We start from the raw sequence: 19,659 nt of genomic DNA on the forward strand, positions 1-19,659 counted from the left end.
TGTAAGGCGCCATCGAATGTAATGTACATTGTGTTTTTGAAACTTCTGCTTTTGGGGAAAAAAATTCTTCTAATATTTTTTAGAATTTCCTCTGTTGCATGCACAATACCTTTGTTTGTTTGTTTGTTTCTTTGAATGAAGTTTTGTAGTGCAATCTCTCCCCTGGTGTGAGGAGGGAATGTGAAGAAACTCACATTTCTTCTGTCTGCATGAGTCTGTAAAGCAGTGTTTCTCAACCTGGGGGTAAGGGACACTTTGGGGGCCATGAGGGGGTGTCAAAGGGGTTTCCGAAGATCATCAGAAAATACAGTATTTTCTGTTGGTCATGGGGGTTCTGTGTGGGAAGTTTAGCCCCATTCTATAATTGGTGGGATTCAGAATACTCTTTAATTAAATGTGAAAGTCTATCTCCCCTGAACTCCACCAGTATTCACATATGGGCATATTGAGGATTTGTGCCAAATTTGGTCTAGATCCAACATTGTTTGAGTCCACAGTGCTCTCTGGATGTAGGCGAACTACAACTCCCAAACTCAATGTCAATGCCCACCAAACCCTTTCAGTATTTTCTGTTAGTAATGGGATTTCTGTGTGCCAAGTTTGGTTTAAATCTATCCTTGGTGGAGTTCAGAATGTTCTTTGATTGTACGTTAACTATAAATCCCAGCAGCTACAACTCCTAAATGACAAAGTCAACCCCCCACCCCCCACCCCACCAGTGTTCAAATTTGGGTATATCGGGGGGTTTTGCCAAATTTGATCCAGTATATGAAAATACATCTTGCATATCAGATATTGACATTACAATTCATAACAGTAGCAAAATTACAGTTATGAAGTAGCAATGTAAATTATTTTATGGTTGGGGGTCACCGCAACTTGAGGAACTGTATCAAGAGGTCGTGGCATTAGGAAGGTTGAGAAACACTGTGATAAAGGATTAAGTCTATGGGTCTGCTGGGGAGGCTACAAAAGCAGGGACACTTAACAAAAATATCAATAAACTGCCAGCTGGGGGAGGCTGAGGATAAAATCGGTGGCATGGCAGATCTGTTTGGGGCTGGGCCTTCCCTCCTCCTTTCCTCTCAGAGGTAAGAAAGTTTTTCAAAAACTAAACAAATTGGTAAATCTAAGTCACCACTGAATCTAACGTCTGGTTTCAGACCGGGACATGGAACCGAGACGGTCTTGGTCGCCTTAGTGGATGATCTGCGCCGGGAGCTAGACAGGGGGAGTGTGTCCCTGTTGGTGCTCCTGGACCTCTCAGCGGCCTTCGATACCGTCGACCACGGTATCCTTCTGGGGCGCCTTGCGGAAATGGGTCTTGGGGGCACTGCTTTGCGGTGGCTCCAGTCATTTCTGGAGGGTCGTACCCAGAAGGTGTTATTGGGGGACTCCTGTTCAACACCACAGCCTTTGACCTGTGGGGTTCCACAGGGCTCCATACTGTCCCCCATGTTGTTTAATATCTACATGAAGCCGCTGGGTGAGATCATCCGGAGTTTCGGGGTGCGGTGTCATCTGTACGCAGATGATGTCCAACTCTGTCACTCCTTCCCACCTGCTACTAAGGAGGCTGTCGAGGTCCTGAACCGCTGTAATGGTCTGGATGAGGGCGAACAAACTGAAATTAAATCCAGACAAGACAGAGGTACTCCTGGTCAGTCGCAAGGCCAAACAGGGCATAGGGTTACAGCCTGTGCTGGATGGGGTCGCACTCCCCTTGAAGGCGCAGGTTCGCAGCTTGGGTGTGATCCTGGATTCATCGTTGAGCCTGGATCCCCAGGTTTCAGCGGTGACCAGGGGAGCATTTGCACAGCTTAGGCTCGTGCGCCAGCTGCGCCCGTACCTCGGGAAGTCTGATTTGGCCACGGTGGTACACGCTCTGGTCACATCCCGCCTCGACTACTGCAACGCTCTCTACGTGGGGCTGCCCTTAAAGACGGCCCGGAAGCTTCAGCTAGTCCAGCGCGCGGCAGCCATGTTACTAACAGGAGCGGGACGCAGGGAGCACACAACGCCCTTGTTGTTCCAGCTCCACTGGCTGCCGATCTGCTACCGGGCCCAATTTAAGGTGCTGGTGTTATCCTACAAAGCCCTAAACGGTTCCGGCCCAAAATACCTTGCGGACCGCATCTCGGCCTATGAGCCCACGAGGGCCTTGAGATCGTCCGGGGAGGCCCTTCTCTCGATCCCGCCTGCTTCACAGGCACGTCTGGCGGGGACGAGAGAGAGGGCCTTCTCGGTGGTGGCCCCCCGGCTGTGGAACACCCTCCCTGTTGACATCAGACAGGCGCCCTCCCTTATGTCTTTCCGTAAGGGCCTAAAGACGTGGCTATTTGAGAAGGCATTTAACTGAGTGCTACATCTAATGGTAATGACAACTGGAACGGAATATGGTCTACGAGCTTGGTTATGATTCTATGATAAGTCGGGGCGGATTATTTAGTGTATTATTATTGTGTATTAGTGGATTATTGCTTATTGTAAATGTGTTTTTATATGTTGTACACCGCCGTGAGTCGCCCTAAAGGGCTGAGAACGGCGGTCAACAAATGCAGCAAATAAATAAATAAATAAATAAATAAATAACGTGTACCCCATTTTAAGTCCCTTAAAAAGAAAAGGGTATCCCTTAGAATATGGTCATACTTTTATTGGTGACCTACTTAAAGAGTTAGCATTCCAAGCTCTGCTAATTTCCTATACCCTTGACCTTTGTGTGGTAAGGAGCCTCCGGTGGTGCAGTGGGTTAAACCCTTGTGCCGGCAGGACTGATGACCAACAGGTCAGAAGTTCAAATCCGAGGAGAGCGCAGATGAGCTCCCTCTGTCAGCTCCAGCTCCCCATGCAGCGACATGAGAGAAGCCTCCCACAAGGATGATAAAGCATCAAAACATCTGGGTGTTCCCTGGGCAACATCCTTGCAGATGGTCATTTCTCTCACACCAGAAGCAACTTGCAGTTTCTCAAGTCGCTCCTGACACAGAAAAAAATGCATGTGTGGTGAGTTTAGAGGGACTGAAGGGAAATGGGACAAAGTGGACAAAACTGTAGAAAAATATCCAGCAGTTCAGACTGCTGACGAGAATTATTTATTTACTTACTTTATTTGCTTTATTTGTATACCACTCTTCTCAGCCCTTAGGCGACTCAGAGCGGTTAACAACACAGTTTCAATATACATGGTACAAAATCACTGGACATTTAAAGCAATAGTAAACAATTAATTAAACAGCAAACATCAACATCAATATCAATATAACAAATCCATCACGTCTCATCGATAGAATCAGAATCCAGCCTCATTATCCTTATTCCATGTTCCAATAATCGATTGCACTGCCTAGTCAAATGCCTGTTCGAAAAGCCAGGTCTTCAATTTCCTCCGGAATACCAACAGGGAGGGGGCCGATCTGATCTCTGTAGGGAGGGTGTTCCACAGCCGAGGGGCCACCACTGAGAAGGCCCTGTCTCTCGTCCCCACCAGGCGCGCTTGTGAAGCCGGCGGGATCGAGAGAAGGGCCTCCCCAGACGATCTTAATGTCCTAACTGGTTCATAGGAGGAGATGCGTTCGGACAGGTAGGTCAGGCCTGTTAGCATCCTGGCTGCTGATCGTTGGACCATTTGGAGCTTCCGAGTAGTCTTCAGAGGCAACCCCACATAGAGAGCGTTGCAGTAGACTATACGGGATGTGACTAGAGCGTGGACTACCGAGGCCAAGTCAGACTTCCCAAGGTACGGGCGCAGCTAGCGCACAAGTTTTAATTGTGCGAATGCTCCCCTGATGGGTAAAAAGGGGAAAAGGAGCAGGAAGAAAGGGAAAGGGTGGCCATAATCCAGTTCTGATGACTATCAGTTTACACTCTTCACAAAGAAAAAGTTTGTGGTCCTCTATAGAAAAAAAGTTCCTCATTTTGATTTAAATTATAAGTTATTAATTATCAAACCTACCTCCCAAGAATGCATCAAACTCAGGAAGTGAAGTTATCTGAATAAGGATGCTAGATATCCATCAGATTATAAACAGCACTGGTAAACATTTTGCCATAAGTATAAAACGTGGCAAGAAGCACTCACCAATCCATTTCTCCAGATCCGCAGCTTCGCTGGGGGTGGCCCTAGGCAGGATACCAGGGTCTCTGAAGCTGGTGTGCAGCAGAGAGCTGATGACAAAAAAGAACAGGATGCCAGCAATGATAGGAATGGCCAAGGTCAGATTATGAGCCAGGAATGGACAGCTGAAATGAAAACAGTACAGTTTTAAAGTCAAGCAACAACTCACTGCACCAGCTTTTTACTCAGCAGCTGGTTTCTCTTACAGCCCATGTTGGCCTCTACAGTCCACAGAATGAACGCAATGTGCCTTGGTTGGAAGAAATTCACTGTATCAATCTCTGTAGGCCTTTTTGTCCAAGGTGATAAATGCATTATGAATAGCAATAGTTTGCAACCTAACACGGATTCATACCATATTCCTCAAATACACCCTTCCTGTATCTTTAGGGATCTAACAAATTCTGTGGTAAGCTAATGCCAGCACTTTGAATTGTGCTCAGTAGCAGACTGGCAGCCAGTGGAGCTGGCACAACAGGGGGGTTGTGTGCTCCATGTACACCGCTCCAGTGAGCAATCTGGCTGATGCCTGTTGGTCCATCTGAAGCTTCCAGTCTTCAGAGGCAACCCCACATAGAGCGTGTTGCAGTAGTCTATCCACGATGTAACCAGAGCATGGACTACCGTGGCCAAGTCTGACTTCCCAAGATACGAGCGCAACTGGGCGCACAAGTTTTAATTGTGCGAAAGGTTCCCTGGCCGCCACCAAAACCTGGGGTTCCAGGCTCAGCGACTATGTAACTTGAGTGCAGCTGGCAATGCTAAGATTAATCTGACCACACTAGATAAGTAATAATTTTGAGATGGAAAACACAGTACTTTGATTAGAAAAAATACTTTAGCTTCCTATAGCAGTATCTGTTCTTGTTGTTGAAGCATAGCTGCTTCCTCTATGTTCTTCTACTAAAAAAAAATCATGTCTTCAGCAACTGACCTCAATGTCTTTTTACTGACCACCCATAGTTGCAGCCTGGTACACCAAAACAGTTAGGTAAAACACTGAAAAAGTTGTGCTGATGTAAGTCAGATTAAAACAGAACCTTTTAAAAAACAATGGAAGACCATCTAAATCAGACATGGGTAAACTTGGTCCCTCCGGGTATTTTGGACTTCAAGCAGCTAAGGGGGGAAAGGAAAGAGCCTGAGGCCAGGAATTGTGGGAGTTGAAGACCAAAACACCTAGAGGGGCTAAGTTTGCCCATGCCTGATCTAAATCCTGAGTTGTTGGCTCAGTATCAGAGCCAAGGTACATTTCCCAATGACATCAGAGGGTGAGGAAAGTTAACAGTATGGAACCAAAACATTGAAGGTCTTGAGTTGTCAAGGGTAACCATCATATTCTTTTCAAAAGGCGAAGGGATTTGAGCTGAGAAGTGGGAGTAAGTTGTGTGTCATGAGGGAATTCAATACTATTTCTGTTCTGTTCTTTTCAAGAAAGAACAGATTTGCAGGGGATGGGATCATTTGGCAGAAAGAGCTGAAAGGTTGTAGGAGGTGACCGAATGAGCACCAAAGCAGTCTGTGGCAGACAGTAGCAATACCACTTATTGCCAAGTGGTCATGAAACAACTGCCTTGCATGTTCCAGTGCTGTTAAGAGGCGCCACTGTTTGCAGAAATCAGCAGGTGAAGTTTTTAACAGCATGGAGATAAACATCTCCACCTCCTAACCATGAACCTCTCAACAAAAGATTGCTCCAGGCACTGCCAGGCAATCAAATGCTAATCAAGGGGGTCAGTTGAAACATTCACACCTAGCTCCAGCAGACAAGAGTCCTTTGTCTCACTCTGGTCATTCCACAGATATATAAACCCTTTTTCCTAGTTCCAACAGACCTCACTACCTCTGAGGATGCTTGCCATAGATGCAGGCGAAACGTCAGGAGAGAATGCCTCTAGACCATGGCCATATAGCCCGAAAGAACCTACAACAACCCAGTGATTCCGGCCATGAAAGCCTTCGACAATACATGAACCATCACATTTCATAATACAGTTTGATTTTAAAAGCTGGCAACTTTAAAAATGAAAGGCAGGAGTCAAAGCAGACCTTATTCCCTTCATTATATGATGACAATATCATAAACTATGTTTACTTTTAGTAAAGGTAAAGGTTTCCCCTGATATTAAGTCTAGTTGTGTCCGACTCTGGGGTTGGTGCTCATCTCCATTTCTAAGCCGAAGAGCCACCGTTGTTCGTAGACACCTCCAAGGTCATGTGGCCAGCATGACTGCATGGAGTGCCGTTAACTTCCCGCAGAAGCAGTACCTATTGATATACTCCTCTATGCTCTTCTACTAAAAAAATGTGAACTGCCCTGAGTCCCCTTTGGGGTTGAGAAGGGCAGTATACAAATACCTCAAATAAATAATAATGAACAATACTGACATTTGCATGTTTTTGAACTGCTAGGTTGTCAGAAGCTGGGGTCTAACAGCAGGAGCTCACCCCGCTCCCTGGATTCAAACCAACCATTCGGTCAGCAGGTTCAGTAGCTCAGCGGTTTAACCCACTGTGCCATGAGGGGGCCTTATGTTTACTTTTAGTTAGTCTCTATTTATTTTAATAGAATTTGGTCTCAAATTGTTACACCTAAATCTGTCCATAAGGAGGAGAGCCATGGAATTCAAACACTAGCAGAAATTTCTTAAACTTTTTTTAAAAATTCAGGATTGTTATGTCAGCATAAGGAACAGCATTAACTAGTCATCTAAACATAAACTCAAAACCGAATGGATTCAGATGGGTACATGCAAATGACTACCAGCAAATTACAAGCAGCCACTTCACATGCGAAACAGGAGAGTGGAGCATAGGACATATTTCAGAAATATCAAAAATTAACTACAGTAGGTATTTACAAAATTACAAAACTAGGTAATTACAAAAATGTGAGTCAAGCACTGAAATAGTGAGTAGGCTGAACCTGTTTGAGTCAGTGGGCCAAAGCTAATGTTGTCCTGAGGAGAATGAGTAGGTCAAAGCCTTGTTAAGAGTCAGTGGGCCAAAACTAATGTCATCCTGAGGTGTGTGATGTAAATCTCTGTGTGAGAGAAACTTCGTGTGAGAAAGCTCCAGTATAAAGGATGCTGCATGTAAAGCTACTATGTATTTGCTTATTTGTGTCATGGAAACCTAGTTCTTGTAAATAGTGCAACAATGTTATTTTACTACAAAGAAAAGCCTCCTATGGAAGAGGTAACATTGGTCTGTGTGTGTTTTTGTTCTTTTTATCACTTTGGGCTATTGGTGCTGGGTCACATTGCTGCTAAGAAGGTACTCTGCTGTACATTTATGGGGAGGATCTTTTGTTAATAAGACCATTAGCCCAACAATACACATTGCAGTCACCCCAATGTCTGTATCCACCACCAATCAGGTCATACAGGCTGACGAAACATTTGACATAAGTCTGGCTTACTGATTTCTATTAGTAAAGACATTAAATCCAATTGTAGGTCCCAATGAGAATAAACTCATAGAATCAGTGGGAACATGTTAAGTGATCACATATGTAAACTCAATCCACACAATGGCCTACCAACTGGGATTAAACACTGGAGTCATGTCAGAGGCACTTCCTGTGAAAAATGGGAAGCACAAAACTATTAGGCCTTTGAAAAACACAAAATTAAATCACCCCCAAAGACAGAATGAGCCGGACACGCAAAGCAAGGCTTAAGAGAAGACCAGCGCTTTGGGGAAAACAGCCATTTACATAAGGGGAATGCAAAAACACTGCCTCTCTCCCACTCCTCCCCATGTCACTAAAGGATTTTACTATTATAAGCACTGATAATCACACAGACTCTCAACACATATACGGAAGCTACCCAAATACTTCCCGATACCCACTCATGAGAGGATTAAAGGAATCTGATGCATCTCGCAAGTTCACTTGCGAAGCCACACCAGATCAACACCAATATCATCTGCTACAGCTGTCCCGTGATTTTTCCTTTGTGCAAGGACAGAAGGACATGCCATAAGCCCTTCGCATTCATCCCTGAATCCTCTATCGCTCTTTTTCCCATGGAGGCACTAATCCCACTAGGCAGCTGCAGCCCACCAGTCAAAGAGGGTGTCTGAATTGGAAGGTGGTACCCTTTGCTGCAATTCAAGCACCTTTTAAAAACACATACATACAAAGCACCACAATGTGAAGATAGTATGTCCTAGGCATTTTCCCCACCCCTCAATAAAGAATCTAGTGGAAAGTCTAACAGGGGCTTAAATGTGTGTTAGAGAGAGATTAACTTCCGCTTGCTCACGATATGGCAGTCACAGAGAGTGCTGGAAAATGCATATGCATGGCAGCTGACCAGTCTGAATTGTCCTACACTGTTGTCAGCCAGCCCCAATCACACAGGAAATAATCCATTCAGGACAGAGGACTTTTGTAGACAAGGAAAAAGTGATGATGATGATGATGATGATGATGATGATAATAATAATAATAATAATAATAATAAGGAAAAACTCAGCCACTATCAAGACCTCAAAATTGAACTGCAAAGGCTGTGGCATAAACCAGCACAGGTGGTCCCAGTGGTCATTGGCACACTGAGTGCCGTGACAAAAGATCTAAGCTGGAATTTGGAAACAATAAACATCGACAAAATCACAATCTGTCAATTGCAAAAGGCCACCTTACTTGGATCTGCGCACATCATTCGAAAATACATCACAGTCCTAGACGCTTGGGAAGTGTTCAACTTCTGATTTTGTCACACGAAATCCAGCATATAGATCTCGTTTGCTGTGACATACTGTGCTTTTGTGTCAATAATAATAATAATAATAATAATAATAATAATAATAATAATACTGCACTACAAACCAGAGCTGACATCTGACGCAACAAAGCATTACATGGGCAGGCTCTTGACAAAACTGATGGAAAGTTGATAAGGAGAAGACCTGGTTATGGCTCATGAATGGAACCCTGAAGAAGGAGACGGAAGGCCTGATTCTTGCAGCCCAGGAACAAGCCATCAGAACAAATGCCATTAAGGCCAAGATTGAAAAACCAGCTGATGACCCAAAATGCAGACTGTGCAAGGAAGCTGATGAAACCATTGATCATATCCTCAGCTACTGCAAGAAAATCGCACAGACTACAAACAGAGGAACAACTCTGTGACCCAAATTATTCATTGGAACTTATGTCACAAGTACCATCTGCCAGTAGTAAAGAACTGGTGGGATCATAAACCTGCAAAGGTAGTGGAAAATAAACACACAAAAATACTGTGGGACTTTCGAATCCAGACTGACAAAGTTTTGGAACACAATACACCAGACATCACAACTGTGGAAAAGAAAAAAGTTTGGATTATTGCTGTCGCCATGTCAGATGACAGTCGAATTGACGAAAAACAACCGGAAAAACTCACCCATTATCAGGACCTCAAAATTGAACTGCCAAGGCTCTGGCATCTATCAGTATAGGTGGTCCCAGTGATAACCAACACACTGGGTGCCATGCCAAAAGATCTCAGCCAGCATTTGGAAATAATAAACATTGACAAAATCACAATCTGTCAACTGCAAATGGCCACCTTACTTGGATCTGTTCGAAAATACATCAGTCCTAGACGCTTGGGAAGTGTTCAACTTAAGATTTTGTGATAAGAAATCCAGCATATATATCTCGTTTGCTGTGACATACTGTGTTTTTGTGTCAGTAAAATAATAATAATACAATATAATAATATAATTATTATATATATTTAATATTACTAATAATATTGCAGTATAGTGGCATAGTACAATATAGTAATTTATAATACTAAGATTGTGCTAGGCTAATAATATAATATATTGTATGTTCATATAACTTGTAAGCCGCTCTGAGTCCCCTTCAGGGTGAGAAGGACAGGATATAAATGCCATAAATAAAGAAATAATGGTAGGTTGTTATAAAGTCCAATATTTGTTTATTTATTTGTTTGCAGCCCACTATTTTCTACATATCAAATTAAGCAACTAAACAAATGGGCGCACCTTCAAGTCACCTGTCCCCATGTATTTCATAGGGTTTTCTTAGGCAAGGAAAATACTCCGAGGTGGTTATGCCAATTCCTTTCTCTGAGACCCCAGGGGCCATCCAGTCCAAACCTTTGGTGGGGAGGAAGACACAACCAAAGTACTTCTGACAGAAGGCCACCCAGACTCTGTTCAAAGAAGGCGATTCCATGATATTCCTTAGGAAAGTCTAACTCGTTATGATTACCTTACAGGAGTCAAAGTAAACCATCAGCTGAACATTAGTCAACGTTGTGATGCGGCATCTGAAAAAGCCAGTGCCAAGAAGCATGGTGTCTGGATTGAGTGAATTTATAGTATTACTCTATTTTGTTTTTGTCAGACCTCACCTGGAATACTGTGTTCAGTACTGGGCAACACAAATACTGACAAACTGGAATGGATCCAGAGAAGGGAGATGAAAATGGAAAAGCTTAGGGTGTGGAGTATATTTTGGTTGGAGAAGAGAAAGTTGAGAGGGGACACGACAGCCATGTTTTAGAAAGCAGGTCATACTGAAGATGGAGCAAGGTTGTTTTCTGCTGTTCTAGAAACTAAGACACAGAACAATGGATTCAAATGACAAGAAAAGAGTTTCCACCTAAACATTAGGAAGAACTTCCTGATTGTCAGAAACGTTCAAGAGCAGAATAACCTGCCACAGAGTGTGGTGGGGTCTTCTTCTCTTGAGGTTTTACAGACTTGGATTATGTGTTCCTGCATGGCAGAAGGGGGTTAGAATGGGTGGCCCTTGGGGTCTCCTCCAATGATTCTGTGAACAGTAGCTTCAGCCCAATAATCATAAACATAAATTGGACTGGTGATGTGGTCCTGCTGCCAAGGCAAGATAGAAATAATAATAATAATAATAATAATAATAATAATACTGCTTAAAGTGCAAAAGACAAAGAGGGAATACCATCAAAATACAATGCAGAGAAGAGAAAATGGGCAAAAGAAGGCTCTCCATGCACAGTTCCTGGGAAAATATAGAGCAAAATTGACAAGGAAAAAATATGGACGTGTCTCACAAATGGAAATTTGAAAAAGGAGACGGAGGGCCTGATTCCTGCAGCCCAAGAATAAGCCATTAGAACAAATGCCATCAAAGCCAGAATAGAAAAGTTGGCAACAGATCCCAAGTGTAGACTCTGCAAGGAAGCAGATGAAACAATAGATCACATCCACGGCTGCTGTAAGAAGATCATGCAGACAGACTATAAGCAGAGGCATAACACCATTGCTCAGATTATTCATTGGAACTTGTGCCACAAATACCATCTACCTGCAACGAAGAACTGGTGGGATCACAAGCCTGAAAAAATTATAGAAAATGAACACGTCAAACTACTCTGGGACTTCCGAATTCAGACAGACAGAGTTTTGTAGTACAATACTCCTGACCTCACAATCGTGTTAAAAAACCAAATATGGATTGTCGATGTTGCAATCCCAGGTGACAGCAGGATTGAAGAGAAACAACTGGAAAAGCTGACATGATACAAGGATTTAAAGATGAAACTGCAAAGACTCTGGCACAAGCCAGTCAAGGTGGTCCCAGTGGTGATCGGCACACTGGGTGCAGTGCCTAAAGACCTTGGCCTACACTTAAACACAATCGGCACTGACAAAATTACCATCTGTCAGTTGCAAAAGGCCACCCTACTGGGATCTGCGCGCATTATTCGCCAATACATCACATCGTCCTAGACATTTGGGAAGTGTCCGATGTGTGATCCAATACAACAACCAGCATAGTGATCTTGCTTGCTGTGTACGAATCTTGTTGTGTTTCAAATAATAATAATAATAATAATAATAATAATAATAATAATACTTTATTTATATACCATCCTATTTATATACCATCCTATCATATACCATCCTAAGGAAACCCCTAGCATTATGTCCCAACGCACTTTATCAGAGATCTAGGATATCTGCACGCCCATCCCCCTCCAAACACTCCACCTGGTCACGCCCAGCACTTTTTAATTTTAATTATTACATTTGGCCCTGCCATTGATTTTAATTGCATCATTGTGTGTTGTTAATGTTATTGCTTTGTTTTTTTAGTTATTTTGTTGTTGTTTTGTTTTTACTATTGTATTTGGGCTCGGCCTCATGTAAGCCGCACCGAGTCCTTCGGGAGATGGTAGCGGGGTACAAATAAAGGTTTATTATTATTATTATTATTATTATTATTATTATTATTTCCCCAAAGGGACTCAACAAAAATGGCAAACGTTCAATGCTAGAATACTCTCACAAAGGAAATAAAGAACCTCGCCAGATATGCACAGCAGTGCAGTGGACAAAGTAGTGGATTCAATGAGAAACCAAGATTCTAATCCCCAACTAACTATGATGCTTACTGGATGGCTATAGTCCTGTTATCCTCTCTGCCTGATCTACCACAGAAGGCTGTCAAATGGTGGCAGAGGGAAGGTCTTTGGAGAAAATGCAGGATCAGAAACATGAAAGCAAAGGCTGCATCCCACACTGGCTTTATATAGAGAGCTTCTGTCTGCACAAGTCGGATAACCTTCCCCTCCTCCCCACTCCTTTAAGCCCCTAGTCTCTTCTGAAAAGCTGCTTCAGAGGTTTTGGGGAATCACTGGAACAAAATGGGATATGGCCTGGGGTGTGGCAACAGACAGATGGCATTGGCAGAAAATAAGCATTCCAGCTTGTGCAATGGAAAAGCTTTCCTTCTGCTAAGGCAAGGCTGCCATCGGATAGAGTCCATGAACAGCAAAAAAGAATTGGGTGCAATAAAAGGATGGTTTCAATTTGCCCCAAATTGAAACCAGGTCCTCTTCAGCAGTGACCTCTCAACTGTAGCATTTCTAGTTTACCTTTCTAATTGAAACCAATGATTTATCTCGTTTCCTCAATGTACCCCCTCCTCACATGAAGGTAATGCCTTCTCTGTACAATTGTTTGTATCATTGGTTCTCAACCTTCCTAATGCCGCGACCCCTTAATACAGTTCCTCGTGTTGTGGTGACCCCCAACTATAACATTATTTTCATAGGTGCTTCATAACTGTATTTTGCTACTGTTATGAGTCGTAATGTAAATGTCTGATATGCAGGACATATTTTCATTCACTGGACCAAATTTGGCACAAATACCCCATACGCCCAAATTTGAATACTGGGGGGTTGGGGGGGATTGAATTTGGCATTTGGGAGTTGTAGTTGCTAGGATTTATAGTTCACTTATAATCAAAGAGCATTCTGAACTCCACCAATGATGGAATTGAACCAAACTTGGCACACAAAACTCCCATGACCAACAGAAAATACTGGAAAGGTTTGGTGGGCATTGACCTTGAGTTTTTGAGTTGTAGTTCACCTACATCCAGAGAGCACTGTGGACTCAAACAATGATGGATATGCACCAAACTTGGCACAAATACTCAATATGCCCAAATATGAACACTGGTGGAGTTTGGGGAAAATATACCTTAACATTTGGGAGTTGTAGTTCCTGGGATTTATATTTCAACTACAATCAAAGAGAATTCTGAACCCCATCAATGATAGAATTGGGCCAAATTTCCCCATAACCAACAGAAAATACTGTGTTTTCTGATGGTCGTTGACAACCCCTTTTACACCCTCTTGCGACCCCCTCAGGGGTCCTGACTTCCAGGTTGAGAAACACTGGTCTGTATAATCTGGCCTAACCATTGGAGATTTGATAAATGTCCTTTTTCTGTTTGCAAACAGAGATCTTACATACCTCAAAGCCCTAAGAAATTGTTTCGTGCCCATAAGATGTAATGGCCTCAATCAGGACAGGGCAAATGCCAACTTCCACATGTTGTTGGGTTGCAACTTTCTGTGTTCCCCAGATGGTATATGCTGTCTAAAACATGTGAAGGGCTTCATCTTGCCCACTCCTGGACTATAGAAATACAATGACTAATCTAACCTACAAAAGCTTATATCACAATAAGGATGAAATAATATGCTTTCCTGTGAGAAACTCCCACGAAACCGAGCATGGGGACACATAGAAGAGACCACAAAACACACCTGCAATATTCAAGTTGCAACCCTATACACACTCACTGGGAGTAAGTGCTACTATGTTCAATGGACTTACTTCTGCCAGGGCACGGAGAGACTAGACAGCATAGTCTGCTGCCATAAGACAGATTGACAGTGATAGGAAACAAGCACCCATGGCCTTTGCTGCACTAATAATCGATGCTCACTTTTATGAGTTTGGGGTTTGTAGTGATGGCAGCAGCACAGGTTGAGCATCCCTTATCCAAAAATCTAAAATAGTCCAAAATCCAAAATTGGCTGAGATAGTTACGCCTTTGCTTTCTGAGGCTTCGATGTACGCAAACTTTTGTTTAATGCACAAAACTATGACAAAAGATTACCTTTGGTCCATGCGTATAAAGCACATACGAAACCCAAATGAATGCTGTGTTTAGATTTGGGTCTCTGCCCATCCGTGGACACCTGACCTTGGGCAAGCCACACCTGCCAACCTCAGAGGAAGGCATGGGCAAACCATTCTGCACAAACTCTGCCAAATAAGCTCTTGTGAAAGGTTCACCAAGGCCATAAACACCTTACAGACATAAAACAACAACAACCCATCTTCAAGATATCTGATCGTGCACATATATGTAAGCATAGATGTTCCAAAACACAACAAATCCAAGATTCTATCCACTAAGGTCCTTCTAAGAACACTAGGAACTGGAAAGCAGCACTGGACACCTGTAAAACTTTGTGTGTGTGTGTGTATATACAATATATATATACACACATACACATCTATATAAACTAATAGTAAAACAATTAGCAACACAAATAATGTATTCATAAAATAATGTTATTGTATGTATATATGTATGTATGTATGCATGTATGTATGCTTTATATATACACCATAGTTTTATTATTTATTTATTTATTTACTATACCCTGCCTTTCCCCACTTCAGGGCCCACCACTTCAGGGCTTACAGCAGATAAAAACATGCATAATGAAAGTCAAAACACTGAAAACCAAATATTAGCAGTTGCTGTCACACATCCTAAAACATACATTGAACAATAAGAAACCATTAAAACCACCCATAAATAAATACATCCTACAGGTTCTTCCTCAACTGCAAGTCCTGAGTTCAGTCAAAGGATTATGAGTTTACCAAGGCTTATACGGACCGCATAGGTATACTGATGAAGAAATACAGCCTAGAAAGAACTAGCCAGGGATTGAAGCTGGAAAACCATTAAATGCTAATCAAGGTGGCCAATTGCAACATTCACACTTGCCTCAAACAGACAAGAGTTCTTTCTCCCACCACGGACATCATTCCACAGATAAATAGATAAATAGATAGATGGATGGATGGATAGATAGCTCACTTGCTTGTTTCCAATAAACCTCACAACCTCTGAGGATGCCTGCCATAGAGGTGGGAGAAACGTCAGGAGAGAATGCTTCTAGAACATGGTCATACAGCCCGGAAAACTCACAGCAACTCAGACAAGAGTTCTTTCTGCCACCTTGACATTATTCCACATATATATAAACCCCTCTTGCCTAGCTTCCAAAGAGCCTCATCTGAGGATGCCTGCCATAAATGTGGGCAAAATGTCACGAGAGAATACTTCTGGACCATGACCAGACAGCCCCGAAGAAGCAGAACAATGAGTTTATTACGATATGTACACATTAGTTAATAGATTCTATACAGGTCTATGATGTACATACGCAGAGCTGCTCCTGCATGCATTTCTACATATTGACTAGTTTCTATATCATAATACAGAGAGAGAGAGAGGAATGATACATATGTGAAGGGAAGTCACAGGGAGGAGGGAGCAGGCTTCCTTTCTGCTGCCCTGGAGACTCAGATTCAATGGAACAATGGCTTCAAACTACAGGAAAGGAGATTCCACCTGAACATGAGGAAGAACTTCCTCACTGCGAGAGCTGTTCAGCAGTGGAACTCTCTGCCCTGGAGTGTGCTAGAGGCTCCTTCTTTGGAGGCTTTTAAGCAGAGGCTGGATGGCCATCTGTCAGGGGTGTTTTGAATGCGATTTTCCTGCTTCTTGGCAGGGAGTTGGACAGGATGGCCCATGAGGTCTCTTCCAACTCTATGATTGTATTGGAAACCCTGGTGATGCAGTGGCTTAAACCGCTGAGCTTCTGAACTTGTTGACTGAAAGGTCGCAGGTTCAAATCTGGGGAGTGGCATGAGCTCCCGCTATTACCCCCAGCTTCTGCCAACCTAGCAGTTCAAAAACATGCAATGTGAATAGGTCAATAGGTACTGCTACGATAGGAAGGTAACGGCGCTCCTTGCAGTCATGCTGGCCACGTGACCTTGGAGGTGTCTACGGACAACGCCGGCTCTTCGGCTTAGAAATAGAGATGAGCACCAACCCCAGAGTCGGACACAACTAGACTTAATGTCAGGGGATAACTTTTATTATTTATTTATTTTATTTATGACATTTATATGCTGCCCTTCTCACCCTGAAGGGGACTCAGAGCGGCTTTTACCTTTACCTATGATTCCATGACCAATTCCCATGGACACATGGGATAGGTCATTCCTCCTTTTTGATGGCCGGAGGGATAAAATGGGACACTGTGGCAACAGCACACTGTATCAATGAGATATATTAGTTTTTCAGGAGTCTCTTCTTTCTATATATATATAGAGCAGGCCTGGGTCAACTTGGGCCCTCCCTCCAGGTGTTTTGGACTGCAACTCCCACAATTCCTAACAGTAGGAATTGTGGGAGTTGCAGTCCAAAACACCTGGAGGGAGGGCCCAAGTTGGCCCAGGCCTAGTATATAGACATATTTATGTACGGTACTAACTGTCCCCTGCCACGCGTTGCTGTGGCCCAGTCTGGTGATTTGGAAAATAAAGTAATGTGTTGGTTTCTAATATATGTAATGTCTTTCTGCTTGTGGGTAAACAGTATTTCTTGCTGTTTCTTTGTCAGTGTTGATGTAGGGATTGTCTGGTTTGCCTTCTCTGGAACATGCAACATATAATTGTCCTTCTTTAGGGATCCCTTTCAAGTCTATGATACTATATCTGTCATATACATGTGTGTGTGTGTGTGTGTGTGTATGAAACAAATATATCTATCTATATCAGGGGTCCACAAACCTTTTAAACAGAGGGCCAGGTCACAGTCCCTCAAACTGTTGGAGGGCCGGATTATAATTTGAAAAAAATGAAAGAATTCCCATACACACTGCACATATCTTATTTGTAGTGCAAAAACACTTAAAATACAATAATTAAAATGAAGAACAATTTTAACCAATATAAACTTATTAGTATTTCAGTGGGAAGTGTGGGTCTGCTTTTGGCTGATGAGATAGGATTGTTATTGTTGTTGTTGTTGTGTGCTTTCAAGTCGTTTCAGACTTAGGTTGACCCTGAAGGAGGGCCAGGTAAATGACCTTGGAGGGCCGTATCCTTAGTTTAAGGACCCCTGATCAGGGCCGTAGCCAGAAAAAAATTTCGGGAGGGGTTGAAATTTTCGGGGGGGGGGGGGTGAAACCTGCCTCCTAACTCACACTGAAGCAAAGAGTACAGCAGGGGGCAGAGCAGCCTTCAATAGCCTGTTTGTTTTGTTCTGTTAGAAATGTAATACAGTGGTATGGTTGCTGATGACACGATAAATAAAATAAATAGCCTGCAGCTCCACCCCTGTCAACCACCTCCACCAAGTCTGGCCTCCTTAATGAGAGCATTCAACATCCCCCCCCCCAACTTGGTTGCTTCGCTACATCGGCTATTGCTGCAAGTAATGACAGTGTGAATAAATTGTCAATATTTGCTTGAGATAGTGCTTGCAGTTCTGGAGGGACTCTTAATTTTTTGCATCTCATAGACTTAGCATGGGGATTTGGTTAACCAATTAAAATTCATGAGTAAACCAGTTTTTTAAAAAAATCTGAAACGTTTGGGGGGGGGTTGAATCCCTAACCCCCCCCCCTTGCTACAAGCCTGCCCCTGATCTATATCTATGGCTGGATGGGTCTTTGTCAGGAAGGCTTTGATTACATTTTTTGGCCACTGTGAAGGGAGTTGGACAGGATGGCCTTAAGTATTTTCTATTGGTCAGGGAGATTCTGTGTGGGAAGTTTGCTCCAATTCTGTAGTTGGTAGGGTTCAGCATGCTCTTTGATTATAGGTGAACTATAAATCCCAGTAACTACAACTCCCAAATGTCAAGGTCTATTTCCCCCAAACTCCATCTGTGTTCATATCTGGGCATATGGAATATTCGTTCCAAGTTTGGTCCAGATCCATTACTGTTTGAGTCCACATTGCTCTCTGGATATAGGTGAACTACAACTCCAAAACTCAAGGTCAATGCTCACCAGGCCCGTAGCCAGGATTTCGTTTCGGGGGGGGGGGCTGAATTTTTTTCAGGGGAGGTTTCGGGGGGGGGGGCTGAGTTTCGGGGGGCTGAGTCTGAGTGAAAGAGGGTCTAGCCTAGCAAACCTTTTGTATCATTACCCGAATACCCCCATGCATATGGGATATATTGAGTATGGTGATCAGATCATGATAGGAATAAACATAACAGTTTAAATAATGCACCAGTAAGGCCTTTTCGCGAACCACCATGAGAATTTCGGGGGGGGGGGCTCAACCCTCAACCCCCCCCCCCCCCGGCTACATGCCTGATGCCCACCAAAGCCTTCTAGTCTTTTCTGTTGGTCATGGGAGTCCTGTGTAGGAGTCCATCATTGGTGGAGTTCAGAATGCTCTTTGATTGTAGGTGAACTATAAATCCCAGCAACTACAACTCCCAAATTACAAAATCAAAATTTTTGAGTGAAGGACATACATTGGGTTGTTAGGTGTATGCTGTCCAAATTTGGTGTCAGTTGGCCCACTGGTTTTTGAGTTCTGTTAATCCCACAAACGAACATTACATTTTTATTTCTATAGATGAATTAAATGCCCGAAGGGAAGGGAGGAGAGAGTTGGGTGTGTCCCCAAAGGGTTTGCGCCCTCCTCCCTCCCTGTCTCCCTGACTCACTCGAAGGCGAAGAAGAGCCCGCTGGTGGCCACGATGAGGCCGAGGGTGAGGAGGAAGACGCCGCTGTGCCTGGCCAGCATGAGCCTCCCGCCGCAGTAGAAGCGGTTCCTCCCGGGGAAGGCCTCCCACTTGCGCCGGGACGACGGGGAAGCCGGCGGAGGAGGAAGAGGAGGAGGAGGGGGCGCCGGCGACAAGGAGCCCGAGCCCTCCGGCAGCGTCTCCGAGGAAGAAGCAGCGGGAAGTGGAGGCGAGGCGGCTGGGGCGCCCGGGGGGATCTGCTTGTACTCGCAGTCCTTCATGGCGGGCGGAGGAAGGCCTCCCCGTCCAGGCCCCGTCCGGTGGCGGCGGCGGAGGCTGAGAGGGCGCCAGCCTCTGGCAAGAGCCGCACCGCCCGCCCAGGAAGGAGGAGGAGAAGGAGGAGGAGGAGGGCCCGCCTCCAGAGCGGACCAGGCCT

The 19,659-nt window shown here is 43.9% G+C and overlaps 1 protein-coding gene across 4 annotated transcripts in view; it reads right to left on the reverse strand.

Annotated features, from left to right (window-relative positions):
• Positions 1-19,594, reverse strand: part of ZDHHC18 (zinc finger DHHC-type palmitoyltransferase 18) — a 57,055-nt gene extending 37,461 nt beyond the window's left edge. For all 4 annotated transcript variants that reach the window (XR_009631938.2, XM_060784504.2, XM_060784505.2 and 1 more), the window contains exons 1-2: positions 19,206-19,594; positions 4,082-4,242 (exon numbers count right to left, since the gene is read on the reverse strand). Coding sequence is in view for 3 of the 4 variants with exons in the window: in XM_060784504.2 (XP_060640487.1) it covers positions 4,082-4,242; positions 19,206-19,504 (460 nt within the window). In the remaining variant the exon portion in view is untranslated. The remainder of the gene's footprint in view (positions 1-4,081; positions 4,243-19,205) is intronic.
• Between the last annotated feature and the right edge of the window lie 65 nt (positions 19,595-19,659).

The sequence above is a fragment of the Anolis sagrei genome, chromosome X (genome assembly GCF_037176765.1).
Source record: "Anolis sagrei isolate rAnoSag1 chromosome X, rAnoSag1.mat, whole genome shotgun sequence".
NCBI classification, from domain to species: Eukaryota; Metazoa; Chordata; class Lepidosauria; order Squamata; family Dactyloidae; genus Anolis; species Anolis sagrei.